General features: G+C 39.6%; 1 protein-coding gene across 9 annotated transcripts in view; it reads left to right on the top strand.

Annotated features, from left to right (window-relative positions):
• C6H8orf34 (chromosome 6 C8orf34 homolog) overlaps nt 1–16187 on the top strand; it is a 348003-nt gene that overhangs the window by 239118 nt on the left and 92698 nt on the right. For all 9 annotated transcript variants that reach the window (XM_081501834.1, XM_081501835.1, XM_081501831.1 and 6 more), the window contains one exon: nt 14975–15060. In XM_081501834.1, coding sequence (XP_081357960.1) covers nt 14975–15060 — 86 coding nt within the window. The remainder of the gene's footprint in view (nt 1–14974; nt 15061–16187) is intronic.

Genomic DNA, 16187 nt, shown 5'->3' with positions numbered 1-16187 from the left:
AATTGATGTGCACATCAGAAAAAACAAATTCTAGACTAAGGTAGTTAAAATTTAACAAAACAGTGTTTATATTCTGTGGTAAGTCACCAAACGTATTTCTTCTTCTAGACTGTTAAGCCAAAAGATGAATCATCCTACCATCTTTATGCCTTATTGCCTTTTCTACTGGTGCAGACATTTGTATTGTCTTTCTTAAGAATTTTAAGAGCATTGTTACGAGAATGAAAGGTCTTTATCTCGTCTATTAAAATCTCTTCAAGGACTCCATATACTTGACATTTTCTCAGCCAATCTTGTTTTCCAGAGCATCAAACATCAAATTACTTATCAGCAAATTTCAATGTATGCTCTCCAAATCCTAATAAACAAAGCACTTTAACATTGACTCATTTGAAAACCATTTATTACGTGAGTTGTATTTATTACAGAAGCTTATGCGAAAAACAAACTTAAATCACGCTTCCTGCCTCAGAATGAACTTAAAACCAAGGAAGTACATCAAGCGTATGGATAGTACTAACAGAAACTTTATTCAATTAGTAACTGTTTGTCACTTGTTAGGTAAAGGTAAAGGTGCGTATTCAGTCGTGTCTGACTCTTTGCGACCCCATGGACTGTAACCCCCTGGACTCCTCTGTCCGTGGAATTTTCCAAGCAAGAATACTGGAGTGGGTTGGCATTTCCTACTCCAGGGGATCTTCCTGACCCAGGGAGTGAATCCGCGTCTCTTGAGTCTCCTGTATTGGCAGGCAATATCCTTACTGCTGAGCCACCAGGAAAGCCCTATTATGGGTACGTAAATAAAGCATGGCATAGAGGAGACCAAATTTTATTGCTATACTCACACATCTTACATTCTACTGTGTTCTATTGGAATATGGAGAATGTTACTCTTATGGAGAAGAAGTAGGGTCATAAAATCCCCACTTTGGGAACCTTTCTGTTTTATATGAAGCAAGCTGGCTCACCTGGCTGAGGCTGCAACCTCCAAACACAGTGGTTTCAGATTTCTAAGGGATTTCCTCAGGGATCCCTTCTAAGGGGTCTTTCCCTGTACTTTACTCCCCTGCTCTACCTCTGATCCCTCCTAAGTAGATGGAACTTGTTGGATTTTGCTGGAACGTCCTTTATTTCCTCCTCAGAAAAATGTACAACTTTCTCAAGAAGAATTGCTTGGAGGCTGCCCATGGTTCCTTCCCTCATGCTAATTCCACATCCAGTAACAATTTCTCAGATATTGTGATGTGCGCATCACTGGCAATATTCCCTCGGTTGCCATCTGTGGGTGTATAGAACCCTGCTAAACTGTTACCGCTCTTTGGTACAAAGTAATATTACTGGTAATTTGGGAATTTCAGTCTGCCTCATAATTCTGCTGCTCATCACAGCTTACTTTCAATTACTTCCAATCTTATGGAATGGAAATCCCAAAGAAAGGCACATGAACCATCTGACTAAGGCAGCACGACATACTGTCACTTCCAGGGCTGTGGCATGGAAAAATCTGACCACGTCAGAAAGGGAGAGAGAGCGACTATATACAGAACTCAGCGATCTAACAGATGTTCCCAGGAACACATACAAAAGAGGGAGTGGTCTCCCATCAGGTACACATGTGAGGCAGCTTTCCGTTTCAGGACCACAAGGGAAGGGTCTCTGATTAAAGGAAGGAATGGCTGAGGAGGGAACAAAAGCTTTGGCAGTTTTTCAAAAGGGTGGTTTGGCTCCCCACACAATCCCATTTTTCAACCCGTTAAAAATAAGCACATTAAGGAGACTTCCCACAGGTGCTCTATGCTGGATGCTGCTCACCAGGCAGACTTGCTAAGCAGCGCTCTGATGGAGGCTACAGATGCAGCACCCCAAGCTCAAGTGCTATCTACTCTGAGATTTCTAACTTCAATAAGATGGAATTGTGCCTGTGGTGCAGGAGACCTGGATTCAATCCCTTGGTTGGGAAGATCCCCTGGAGAAGGAAATGGCAAACCACTCCAGTATCCTTGCCTGGAAAATGCCATGGACAGAGGAGCCTGGTGGGCTGTACTCCATGGGATCGCAAAGAGTTGGGCACGACTGAGCAGCTAATACTTTCAGACTTTCAGTCTGACTCTTTGTGACCTCATGAACTGCAGCATGCCAGACTTCCACTATCTGCAGGAGTTTTCCCTAACATCCATTGAATCATCTCATCCTCTGTCGCCCCCTTCTCCTCCTGCTCTCAATCATTCTCAGCATCAGAGTCTTTACTGGTGAGTTGGCTCTTCACATCAGGTGGCCAAAGTATTGAAGCTTCAGCCTTAGCATCAGTCCTTCCAATGAATATTCAGGGTTGATTTCCTTTAGGATGGACTGGTTTGATCTCCTTGCAGTCCAAGGGATGCTCAAGAGTCTTCTCCAGAACCACAGTTCAAAAGCATCAATTCTTCGATGCTCAGCCTTCTTTATGATACAACTCTCAGATCTGTACATGACTACTGGAAAAACCATACATACTTGGGAGTAAATTGAATGTTCAGCTAAAAGTCGCTAGTGGAGAAAGAAAAATACCAACATTCTCTGGTAGAGTCTTACCTATTTTTGGCATTCCAGGCATATTCTAATACTACTACCCAATGAGGATGAATGGGAGGTCCATCCCCTACCAGAGCTATTAATATAAAGAGGAGGCACTTATGGGGGACTGTGTCCTACCTGACAGTATTAGTATCATCTGAGAACTTGATAGAAAGACAATTCCTGGACCATCCTCCAGACCGGACTCAGGAACTCTGTGGATAAAACTCAGCAATCTATGTTTTAAGAAGTCCTCGAGGTCATCAGTCCTCAAACTTTTTGGCACCAGGGACCAGTTTTGTGGAAGACAATTTTTCCATGGATAGGGGTTGAGGGATAGGAGATGGTTTCAGGATATTTCAAATGCATTACATTTATTGTGCACTTTATTTCTAATCTAAGACTGCCACTGATCTGACAGGAGATACCTGTCAGCTCGGAGGAGGTCTGTGACCTGGAGGCTGGGGACTCCTGCAGTCCAGGAGGGTCTAGTGCACCCTAGAAACTGAGAACATTGCTCTACGCTGTCTGTCCAATAAGGACCTCAACTGCCTATTTCTATGTGGATAGATTTTTAAAAGGGTGCTCTCTAGGGTTGATGGCAGGCTGAAAGCATACCTGCACTTCACCAGACCATTTTAGAGACACGGAATCCAGTTTAAAATGCGAACGAATGGTCGTGTTGAAGGAAGCTTGAGGATTCCAATGCCCAGAGCTGCTTTTAGCTCAGACATTCTGTGTTTGGCTGTTTTCTCTAGAGTTTCCTTAGCCCCAGGGCAGTCTGGCAATTTATTAATGTAATCCTTTTTCAGGACTGCCTTGAATTTCAGGAAGGTTGGAATGTCCCCTGGGTCATCTGTGGTGTGAGTAACAACCTGGCCAAGGTGTGTGTCAGTGGTCCACATTCTGGTCAATCTGCCTGGAAAATCCAGTTTAGTTAGTCCCAAGAGGTGGTAAGGATCAGTCCTGCTCCATGCGTCATCTTCTCTACCTAATTTTGTGCTGACATTTTTATATCTGAGTTGAGGTAAAGCAGAAGAGACTGAAAAAAAAAACAAACAAACAAATCTGTTCTCCATGTGTGCCCTCCTTAGATTTGGTTTTAAAATTCTTAAACTTCTGCCAGGAGTGTAATTAGCAGTGTAGATAAGAGGCCACCAACAGCAGCGTCATGTCTGCAATCAGGCATGTGTGAGAGAACTATAAATTTGATTAGAGAGTTACCGATAGTTTGCAGGCTCATATCTCACTTACAGGAGATAGGAAGTTAAAAGGAAAATGTGAGAGGAAAGAGCATGTCACTATCCATCATTTTATTTTAGAGGTTTATGTTCAGAGATTCTTGTGAACAAGGGAGAGAATTTAAAAAGCAGAATATAAAGTAAGCCCTCTGGTGAAGAGGAGTGTTATTCTATTCCATTCCAGGGTCAGGAGAAAGGTGCTTTGTCTTGATTAATTGTTACCTCAGGTGACATAAACAGCAAGAGACGAAATAGAGTGCCTACAGATGAATGCTAGAAGGAAGATTTTTAAGAGAGTATACTAAAATAAGGAGAATGAAAAAAATCTGGCTTAAAACTCAGCATTTGAAAAACTAAGATCGTGACTTCAAATAAAGGAGGATAGTGAAAAAGCTGGCTTAAAACTCAACATTCAAAAAATGAAGATCATGGCATCTGGTCCCATTACTTCGTGACAAATAGATGGGGAAAAAATAAAATAGTGAGAGACTTTATTTTCTTGGGCTCCAAAATCACTGTTGACGGTGACTGCAGCCACGAAATTAAATGATGCTTGCTTCTAGGAAGAAAAGCTATGACCAACCTAGATAGCATATTAAAAAGCAGAGACATCACTTTGCTGACAAAGGTCCATATAATCAAAGCTATGGTTTTTCCAGTAGTCATGTATGGATGTGAGAGTTGAACCATAAAGAAGCTGAGACTGTGGTGCTGGAGAAGACTCTTGAGAGTCCCTTGGATAGCAAGGAGATCAAACCAGTCCTCAAGGACATCAAACCAGTCCTCAAGGAATCCTCAAGGAAATCAACCCTGAATATTCATCGGAAGGACTGATGCTGAAGCTGAAGCTCCAATACTTTGGTCACCTGATGAGAAGAGCTGACTTATTGGAAAAGACTCTGATACTGGGAAAGATTGAGGGCAGGAGGAGAAAGGGACAACAGAGGATGAGATGGTTGGATGGCATCATCGAATCAGTAGACATGAGTTTGAGCAACCTCTGGGAGACAGTGAAGGACAGGAAGTCCTGGCATCCTGCAGTTCATGGGGTTGCTAAGAGTTGGACATGACTTAGTAACTGAACAACAATGAACAGCAACTAAAATAAGGAGTGAAATCTAGGTACTGTTAGAAACTTCCTGTTGGCAAAGGAGTTCCTGGAGTAGACATGTTTAGCAGAAGTTCTGGAAGGTAGAGCTGTGTCTGGCACACAGATAGTGCAGCTAAGGGGGCCTGAGAAATGGTGTCATAGGGTCAACTGGAATGGCCAGGGGTAAGGGAGACCCAGAGATGGAGTCAGTGGGTTTGGAAAGCAGAATGAGAGGAAGAACATCCAGGGAACTCCCTGAGGAACTGAGACTTAGTTGGGACTTGGGTGGAGGGCAGCAAAGTTCCACAGACAGCAGTGCCGTTCTTCTAGAGTAGGGAAGGCACTCTTACAAGTCTTTAGTGACTTGAGATAGATGCTATGTAAATCAGATAGTTACTCAGGGGAGTAGGAGGGGCACACAAATGTAAATTAGTATGCTAAGCCCTGATAGTGTGGAGGATATCAGACCTGATCTTTGAAGCCTCAGGAAGCTTGACAAGTAACTGGAGAGATCCTGAAAATACACCCAAGTCTCACAGCAGGTTGCAGTCTCATTACTCAGTGAAGGGCTTTGCCTCTGAAGATCCTGATAAATTTTTGATGTTGATGACAATTTTCCTTTTTTAAGACTTTGAAATTGAGTAAGTGACAATAAATTGTTATTGAGTGAGTGAAAGTTGCTCAGTCGTGTCCAACTTTTTGTGACCCCATTGACTATACACTCCATGGAATTCTCCAGGCCAGAATACTGGAGTGGGTAGCCTTTCCCTTCTCCGGGGGATCTTCCCAACCCAGGGATCAAACCCAGGTTTCCCACATTGCAGGCTGATTCTTTACCAGCTGAGCCAGAAGGGAAGCCCACCCCTAAATTGTTAGAATTTCCTTCAAAAAATAATTCTGGAGAAACATACTGGAATCCTGAAATGGAAAATGAAGATTTAGAAAGAGATTTAGAAATAACTGTATGACCAAGGTTATGAAAGGCACTTTGAGAATTAAAGGAAGATTTTGGAGGACGAGGATAAGGTAATCTTATACCCCTTTGTAGAAAATGGTTCAAAATTTCTTGAAACCTAAACTGTTTTTGGTGGTTCCCTGGATCCAATTGGCATTTATAGTATACTGTTGTTTTCCAGTGAAACAGAATATCATGTCCTTCAAAATAGCTGAATTAAGTCGTTGTTTTTGTTCAGTTGCTAAATTGTGTCTGAAGTTCTTTGTAGAGGTTTTGGAGCCCAGGGAGGGCAAGCCTGGTACACAACTCAGTCTTCTCAGCATCTCCCCTCTATCCAGCTGCCTCTCTGCACCTCCACCAGCACATCTAAAATGAAAGCTCTGTGAGGATGGAAATTCGGTTCACTGTGTCCACAACTCCTGTCCCCCAGGCCCCCAAACTGAAACAGTGCTTGGTCCACTGGGCCCAAGCCTAGACCCTCCTCCTTTTTCCATGCTTTTCATCTTCTATTTCTAGTTTATTGTAAAAGCTTCCCAAATGGCCTTCCAAAAGGCCCCAATGAATATTATTTTCTTAGTGCAGCTTTTATTATATTAGGCAATAATTTAAAACGTTCAGTTTTCTTGTTTCATTAAGTCTATATCTTTTTGTTTAATTTGCAAGATCCCATCAGAATACATTCTATAATCTAGATGTGTTTGTTGCTTTCAATACACAACTTTCACTGAAACTATTAGTTTTTTGTTATACTTGGTTTTCCCTTTCTCTCTCTCTCTCTTTTCTTTTCTCATCTTTCCCCCCTCAAGGGAGACTTCTTTTTCCAAAGTAAGTGTACTGTATTATTTCACTACTCTTTCCTTGGAACACCCTTCCTTTTTTTCTTCACCTTATCAAACTTCAGCATTTTCAAAGCCCAGTGCAATTACCACCTACTCCATTAACATTTCTTGAATTAATCCAAATTCTATTTATCATCTCCTCTGAACTAGATAAGTTAGAAATGTTTGGTATTTAATTTCATGCATGCCATACTGCATTCAATTTGGTTTAAAAAAAATTTTTTTTGATGAGTGTTTACTCTTCAGTTAGGGCTTCCTGGTGGCTCAGTGGGTAAAGCGTCTGCCTGCAATGCGGGAGACCCGGGTTTGATCCCTGGGTCTGGAAGATTCCCTGGAGAAGGAAATGGCAACCCACTCCAGTATTCTTGCCTGGAGAATCCCATGGACGGAGGAGCCTAGTAGGCTACAGTCCACGGGGTGGCAAAGAGTCGGACACGACTGAGCGACTTCACTTTCTTTCTTTCTTTACTCTTTAGCTAGATACTGCTTTCTTCCAGAAAGTATTAAGGGAAGATTGAAATATAGAATACATAGCATGATAGCATGAAAACAGAAAGATGACAATGTCTTCTATGCCAAATGTGAAAAATTAAGAATACACTTATTTGAGTCTTGTCACATCACATGGTTCAACTGAACCGATGGTACCAGAGGCTTTTAAAAAAGAAAAATGTTGAGTGTTTTGGACTTTTTTTTAAAAAGTATAAAAAAGAAGTAGCACTCATCACTATCCTCCCACTGCTTACACTATTCAAACCTTGCTCCCAAAATGCATATGGCTGCTGATGGTGTGTTTTAACCAACCTTTTGGACTAAGACTGGACAGCTACTTGGCCCTGGTTTTTGTTTCCTTTGTTTCTTCTTACAAAGCAAGACATTGGAATCAGCTGGATCTCAAAACATTACCAAGCAAGCAAAATTTGAATCACTGCTACAGCCACCAAGTCTCCTGAATGAGCTTCCATATGTTTCCTCTTGACTGGTCCATCTTCCTTAAGTCTATTTGGTAAGATATAGGGACTTTTCAGCAACATTTACTTATCAAATGTCTATTGATCACATACATGTGCCTGGTACTATGATAGGCTGTGATATGCACTACAGTAGTCTCTGAGGATGCTATCTTTCATTGGCTTATTCACCATTAAGACTGAGTCAATGGAAGGTGACTGTTGACTCATAAACTTGGAGATTTTTCCTAGCCAAGTCATACTGGTCAGTTCAATTAAAATGAAATCTGATTCATTTGTTTGAAATCCAAACACATTTGCCATCTTTATCACCTCTGCTTGTACCTCACTTAAAATGCCCCAACTTTTATTAGCAACTTTTTTGGCATATGCTTCTTCTAACTGTGGCAGCCAGCTTTGTGCACGTGCAAACTTTAGCATCTCAGTTACACTGATATCTTTTACATCTCATTTCCTGCCCTGGGATGACCAATGAGAATCATTCTAAGCTAATGTATGCACAACTGAAAAGATCAGGGAGCTCAATGATCAGGGACCATCCTTGACCAGGAGCCTATGGATAAATGCTCTATGCTTCCATTCTTCAAGTGGACGTGTTTCTCAAGGATCCTTAGAATTCTTGTGGGATTGATCAGCAACCACCAGTAAAGGGTATGACTCAATAACACACCTTTCTCTTCTTTTATGTGTTACTCTGTGTTCCTCACTCCTGTCCCCACCCCAGACCATAAATTGGATTGCACATAAGCCTCTGGTTTACATTCTGTATTAGGGTGAACCAGGTTAAGAAATGCAGGATAATTTTTACCTCTTTTTAAGAGAATGTAATTATAAATATACTCAGGTATTCTGTAGAAAATTCCTTATGTGTAGATTGGGTCCCCCTTTCCTTTCCTTTTCTCCAAGGTAAGCTCGTCACTAAAAAATACCTTAAGAAATCTCTCTCAGAGTTTGCAATGTATCAAGCTCAATCTGAACTAGGCTTTAGAGACATAAAAATATGAAAAAGAAAACTCATCTTTAAGACACTTGGTGTGTGTTGATAGACATCAAAGCAAACAAAACATAGTAAAGTAAGAACTATGGTAAAGATTTGAATAGGTACTAAGACTTCTGGAATAAAAACTTCTGAAAAAAGGAGAATCTGTAATTAAAACTTAGGATTAAGCCAAACAGTAAATGAGGGGAATGTAAATTCTGCCAGAGATAATTATAAGCCAGAGAGGCTTAATAAAATATCTGCACAAAAGTAAAAGCAGTTTGGGGTTTATGGAGTATAAAATCCACGGTGAAATATCCAAGAAGGTGAAGTTGCAGACACAGGTAGGGGTTGTGCAATAGAGAAATTTGAATGATTTGGTAAGGAAACCATTACTCATTTTGCACAAGAGACTCCAGTAAAAGTGGTAGTTCTTAAAGTTTTTTGAGTCAAAAATTATTTTTGAGCATCTGGTTGAGGTTACTGTCTCCCTGTCCAAAAAAGGGCACATCCACCAAAAACTTTTTATTCCATTTATTGTGAATTACAGTGATTCCCCTGAAACCTGTTTATGGGTCCCTTAAGAAAACTCTTGTTAAAATCTCTTGCACTGAAATATTTAAAGCATGAGGCGAATAAAGCATGAGGATTTGTTTGGAATTTTCTGGTAGCCATATGGAAAATGAATTTTTGAAGGACAGTTTCTGTGTATAAATATCATCAAGGAAACTATGTAATAATCCAAGCAAGTCAAGATGAGCAGCATGATTGTAGTAGTAGAATTAAGAAGTGCTGGATTCAGGAAGTTCCTTTAGGAAATGCAATTAATAAGAATGAAATTGATTAGCCATGTGTCATACAAGGCAGGGTATGATGCAGAAGAGTTTGCTTTGGACAATTTGCTTTGAGATGTTTCTGGTTAGTTCAATTAAAATGTCCGATTAGTATTTGGTTACACCAATCTCAGGCTGAAAACTCAAAGATTTGAAAAACCACCCTACATGTAGTTAAACCATGAGAGTGGGTGAACTGATTCAGGGAGATGGTACAGACTGGGAAAAGAGTGTTCACACAAAGTAGAACTGAAAGTTAAATAAAAACAAGATCGAAAAGTTTTCCTTTGTGTGTGACAAGTAGAAGATCAGGCAGTGTTAGTGTATAGCCAATCGTCTCAGAGTGGTAGCAGGACAAACCAAATTAAAATAGATGGAGGGGTGAATTAAAACTGTGGAAGTAGAGGCATTGGTGGAAAGTTAATATCTAAAATATATGAAGAGCTTGTGCAACTCAAAATTTAAAAACTTAAAAAACTGGATTTAAAAATAGGCAGAGAACCTGAATAGACCTTTTTTTTCTTTCAAAGAAAACATGTAGATGGCCAACAGGCACATGAAAAGATGCTCAATATCACTAATTATCAAGGAAATGGAAATCAAAACCACAATGAGTTGCTACCTCACGGTTGTCAGAACAACTATTATCAAAAACACAAAAAGTAACAGGTGCTGGAAAGGATATGGAGAAAAGGGAATCCTCATGCCCTGTTGGTGTGACTGCTATACAGAACAGCACAGAGGTTCCTCAAAAAATTAAAAATAGAACTACAATGTGATCCAACAATTCCACTTCTGAGTATTTCTCTGGAAACACAACAAAAACACTAAGGAAGATATTTGCACCCATGTATTCATTGCAGCATTATTTGCAATTTACAATAGCCAAGATATGGGAACAACTCACATGTTCATATGTAGAATCTAGAAAACAAAACAGGAACAAATAAAACAGAAACAGACTCATAGATGCAGAGATCAAACTGTTGGTATGATGTAGAAGGGAGGGAGGTTGAGGGACAGCCAAAATAGGTGGAAGAGATTAAGAGATACCAACATCCAGTTATAAAAGAAGTAAGTCATGGGGATGCAAAGTAGAGCATGAGGAATATGGTCAATAATATTGTAATAACTTTGCTTGGCGACAGATGGTAACTATACTTCTCTTAGTGACCATTTCAGAATGTATATGTGTGTGTATATATATATATTTCTATAAAGAAAGCTGAGCACCGAAGAATAGATGCCTTTGAACTGTGGTGTTGGAGAAGACTCTTTGGAGTCCCTTGGACTGCAAGGAGATCCAACCAGTCCATCCTAAAGGAAATCAGTCCTGACTGTTCATTGGAAGGACTGATGCTGAAGCTGAAACTCCAATACTTTGGCCACCTGATGCCAAGAGCTGACTCATTTGAGAAGACCCTGATGCTGGGAAAGATTGAAGGCGAGAGGAGAAGGAGACGACAGAGGATGAGATGGTTGCATGGCATCACCAATTCAATGGACATGAGTTTGAGTAAACTCCAGGAGTTGGTGATGGATAGGGAGGCCTGGCGTGCTGCAGTCCATGGGGTCACAAAGAGTGAAACACGACTGAGCGACTGAACTGACTGACTGACTGATATATATATATATATATATATTATCACTATGATGTATACTCGTAACTAATAGGATGTCTTATGTTATACTTTGATTTTTTAAAAAGGCATTGATGAAAGCATTTTTAGGGAGTTTGGCTCAAAGAATAACGAGCTAGAAAAAGCAATAGGTAGATGTTTTAGATAATTATGGGAGGGATGTTATTTTGTTTGTTTTTTTAAGGCTGAAAGAGAAGTGAGCTTATTTCTATACTGTGGGAAATGAGGCATAGAGATGAACAGAATGAGTGGTGGTGAGTAAAATAAATGAAGATCCAAGAGGCAGATGAGGTGATGGGACCCAAATCACCAGCCTGATGGATGGCCTAAGCCTAGGACAGGGGAGAGGGTCTCTCACCCTCTGTGAATTGGGAAGGTGGTGAATACAGGTCAGGGTAAAGATACTTCTGTAGGTGCTGCGTAAGTGGGAGTAGAAGGTCTTTATTTTTGATTGCATAATTTTTTGGATGGACACAAAAGAGAGGTGATATTTTTGAAGACTTTGAAAGGAATGGAAGAAAATCTACCCAGAAGCTGAAGTTTAAAGTTGGGAGCTATTGATTTGTTTGCGCTCATCAGTCCTAGAGTGTCACAATAATTACCAGTAGTTTTCAGCTGCCATATGAATGAAAATGACAGGTTAATACAGGATTAGGGTCTGGTTGGCAGTAATGACTAAAAGATGTGGGTGCATGGGGATTGAGGGAACAACAGGTCCCATCTGAGTAGGGCAGGAAGGGAATCAGGAGAGGAACAAAACCTGGGAGAGAACTTGAGAGAAGATGTAGATATGTATTTGATTGAAGAGAAAGTTGAGGAACTTCCCTGGTGGCCCAGTGGTTAAGAATCTGTCTTTCAATATGAGGAGCGGAGGTTCGATCCCTGGTCAGGAAACTAAGGTCCCATATGCTGTGGAGCAACTAAGCTTGTGAGCAGCAATTAGAGAAAGCCCACCTCCTGCAGCGAAGACCCAGTGCAGCCAAAACTAAATAAATAAGAAAGTTGAGTTTGTGAAAGAGCCTAAAGGAAGGGAGTTTGTTATCAGAGAACAAAACACTGGATTTTAAGATTTCTGACAGAGCAATTTAATTATCTGTCCTTGGCTTGGAGAAGATGAGATGGAAGGAAAGACTCCAGATTTGAGATTGAGGGACTTTGAAATTAGTCAGTACATATACGTGAACACAAATTTCATTCAAGATAATAGTGACACTTAAGTTAAAGAAGAAAATTTTGAGCCTGATCAAAGTCTTCCCAGGCAGAGAGAAAACAGGTTAATCTTTATACTCCTCTGTTAGCTGAGGTTGAGCGGCTACACAGCCTCCTTTGAAGAGGAGGTAGTATAATATTGTTAGAGGAAAAAGGGATGTCCTATTCTTAGATGAGGAAAGGGCTTTCCTTATGACAGGAGAAGCAAGAAACATTTTATTTAGAGGCTGAGAATATAGAAGAGTGCTTAATATGGAAGGAGAGTTTCAGAAAGCAAAGAGAAAATGTTTGAGGGTATGAGTAAAACTCTTGTAATGTAAAAAAAAAAGTGATTTAACTTTTATTGCAACTGTATTTCCCGGACTTGCCCACACAACCCTTGTTTGCATAGCACCTATTAAGCTCTTACAGAAGTAGTGCTGTGTGGATTTCATCTTGGGAAACATTGGCAGACCACTCAAGGATAGCAGAGCTCAGAGGCATTCCTCAATGGGGTTGATGCCAAGTCACGGCGAATTCAACTCTAAAGGTGTCTGGAGGGCACTGTTTGGACAACGATGAGGCAGCTTCAAGGCCACCCAATCTGTTGGTTGTTATCCTGGCCATTTTTCTTTTCAACTCAGCAAAATTGAGAACTCCATGAAATCAAGGACAGTTCCTATTTCTTTACATTGCCACAACATTTGGGTTATTGAGCATATTGATAAATACTAAACAAGAATTTGTTTTTATTTAAGATTGCCATGAATACAAGAAATTGCAACTAAGGTTTGATTTCTTGTTTCATTCTACCTTTATTGGAGATTTATTTTCCGTTTAGGTATTTTAAAAAATTTTGGCTGCTCCATGCAGCATGTACCATCTTAGTTCCCCAACCAGGAATCGAACCCATGTCCTCTGTGTTGGAAGTGTGCCGTCATAACCACTGGACTGAGAGGGGAGTCCTCATTTAGGTTTTTAACCTAATGTTAAATACCCAAATGTGTTGGAACTGATTGTCAGTTTTTAATAGTAATCTTTACTTAAACGCTTCAATGTCTTGTATACCTACATACATTCTCTCTTTGATAATTTTGATGAAAAAAGAATATTTGATGTTGCTGATGAGTGAAATACTTACCCCAATTATTAGAAGTAAACAAAATAAAAAGAAGGAGCTGGGCAGATTTGAGAAGTATGTGGCTAAATCAGTCACTTAAAAATGATGCTTTTTTTAGAGTAAAAATTAAAACTTAATTAGAAGTGTAAGATTTTTGACTGAAAAGTTTTATATGACTATCAGAAAATTACTCTTGAGAATTATTTAATTAGCTTATATAATATAGAACTTTCTGTATAGAAGATAATACATAAGTCTAAATGTATCATGGGGCTTCTCAGGTGGCTCAGTGGTAAAGAATTCACATGTCAATGCAGGAGACGTGGGTTCAGTCCCCATCCCTGGGTTGGGAAGATGCCCTGGAGGAGGGAATGGCAACCCAGTCCAGTATTCTTGCCTGGAGAATTCCATGGACAGAGGAGCCTCAAGGGCCATAGTCCATGGGATCACAAAAGAGTCAGACATGACTGAGCAACTAACCACCACCACCAACAATAAAAGTATAATATATACAGAAATGTATAAGATTTATTATCATAGGAATAAAAATATAATGTACAATATTTATACTTATACAAAAGGTAAAGAGAGTCATACATATACATTATTGGATTCCACTGTGGTATATACAAATAAAGATATAAAAGAATTGAAGATTTTAACTATGAAAAATTCTGGTACAGCTATGAATTGTATTTGAGTTTGCATTTTTTTAAATATTAATAGTATATGTCACGTTTTCATTAATACTCTCCCATGAGGGCACTCACCATCAGGAAATGCAAGAAAAAAATAAGGACACTGGCAGAAACCTCCAACCTCTGGATTATTTGATATACTATCCTCCAACGTTAGCAGAGCTCATTCTGCTTGCTTAGGTCAGAGTTCCCACGTTTATTGATGAGCTCTACCTCTTTTGATAGAGTGCTTTCACAGTATAATCTAAGCCCAGACCAACCTCACTACAGAGGTGAGGATATAGAAGCTCAGAAATCTATTGTCATGAAAGTCCCCATGCAATCTTCCTCTCCTGAAGAAGACCCAGTGTCTTTGAGAACCCTGGACCATCCACATATTGAATCTTCATGCCCCCTGATGAAACAGATTTTTACCTGCAGGCCTTTAAGCTCAGGTTTGGTTGATTTGGAAAACTGTATTTGATGAACCTCTGTGTAACCATGGAAACCTTCTCAGGCCCCAGAACCCAGAAGTCAGGCAAGCACGGTATTTTGGATGCTTGCTTTTCTTCCACTCATTTCCCCATTGCAGTGTCCATGAAAACATTTACTTATAAACCTTTCTCAGTCAGGCTAAGAAGAAAAGCAGATTCTACCTAGACTAATCTTCCCATGGATACAGGAGAAAAGATGAAAGCCTTTTCCTTAAAGGTTAGAAAAGCAAAAACACTATATGACAAAGATTTCAGTAAAGCTTTATTTCTGCTTGGAAGAAACATGCCTGGTTTTAGAATTTAGGAGTTCATAACCACGTTCCCAATAATACATAGTTCACATTTCAAAAGTCAACATTACTGGAGGTTTCAATAACCGTTTTTAATCATTTAGGCTTCAAGGAGACAACCTGGCAGAAAGGACAGAAGAGACTTCGCAAATACTTCAATCTCCAGATGAAATAGTCCCAGATTCTTTGGGTGAGTTTGAAATCCAATAAGATATATTGTGATTTTAGTGTCACTTAACGATGTCTTTAAAAAGAAAACTAAACCAGCATCTTTGCCTACACCAAATCACCATAGCTGTCTGTCATCCGCTTACCACTTCTGCAGGTTTTGTGTGTCAGGAAGCTAAGGGCAAAGGAAAAAAAGAAGTGTGAGAAGCAGCCTCTTAATTCCTGTGCCTGTTTAAAGTACAGGGTGACTACATTTTCTACTCTCAGAGTTTGTCGCTAATTCCAACTTGATTTTGGAACTTACGTCACCTACTCCCATTTTCATTTTGTGGATCCTTTCAGTCTGCTGGGCAGAAATGTCAATATCAGACTTGATTTACTTTTACCTCTCTCAGCCCTATATTAAATTGAACTCAAATCATGTCATTGTGACCAAGCCAGTCTCATCATTTCCCCCAAGACTGCCTAGTCTATGCCTTTGTCCTTCTCCATCTAGTGTAAGAGCTCTGTAAATAGATTTTCCTTGTACAAGCTCGCCCCATTTGGTTCATTATATTTCTAAAAATAAAAAGGGGAAGAAATTGCTATTTCTTCCCCATTTTCTATAGAATAAAATTCGAACTCCTTGGCTTAGCATATTAAGTTCATGCCAGGGCACTTTAAGATGTTTGCTGAATAAATAAATAAGTACATGTAATGCCACTACAGTGGCATGTAAGGTATATCACTGCTTCATCATTCATTGTTCTAGCAGGAAGCAGTCTATACATCCAATTGTAATCATTAGAAGAGAAACTATGGGAAAACATTTTCCTTACACCTGGCTAGAGAAGGACATCTTAAACAAGATGCAAAAATTCCTAAACATTAAAAAAGCTCAATTATAGAGTGTTTAGAATTCTTATTCATCAAAAAATGGCATAAAAAAGAGGTTGATAAACTATAAAATAGGAAACTATATTTGTCACTGATCAAAGATTAATATTCAGAATATATAAAGTGTATCTATAATTTAATAAACAAAGGATCAGCAAACCAATAGAAAAATAAGCAATAGCTATTTCACAGAAGAGGAAACACAAATGGCCAATGAGCATATGAAAAATGTTTTACTCTAGTGACCAAAGAAAAGTAAGGCTCTTGAGAGAT

This window comes from Giraffa tippelskirchi, chromosome 6 (assembly GCF_054371585.1).
Source record: "Giraffa tippelskirchi isolate mGirTip1 chromosome 6, T2T-mGirTip1v1.2.pri, whole genome shotgun sequence".
Classification (NCBI taxonomy): domain Eukaryota; kingdom Metazoa; phylum Chordata; class Mammalia; order Artiodactyla; family Giraffidae; genus Giraffa; species Giraffa tippelskirchi.
The sequence above is the reverse complement of the archived record's forward strand: the minus strand, read 5'-3'. Positions and strand labels throughout refer to the sequence as shown.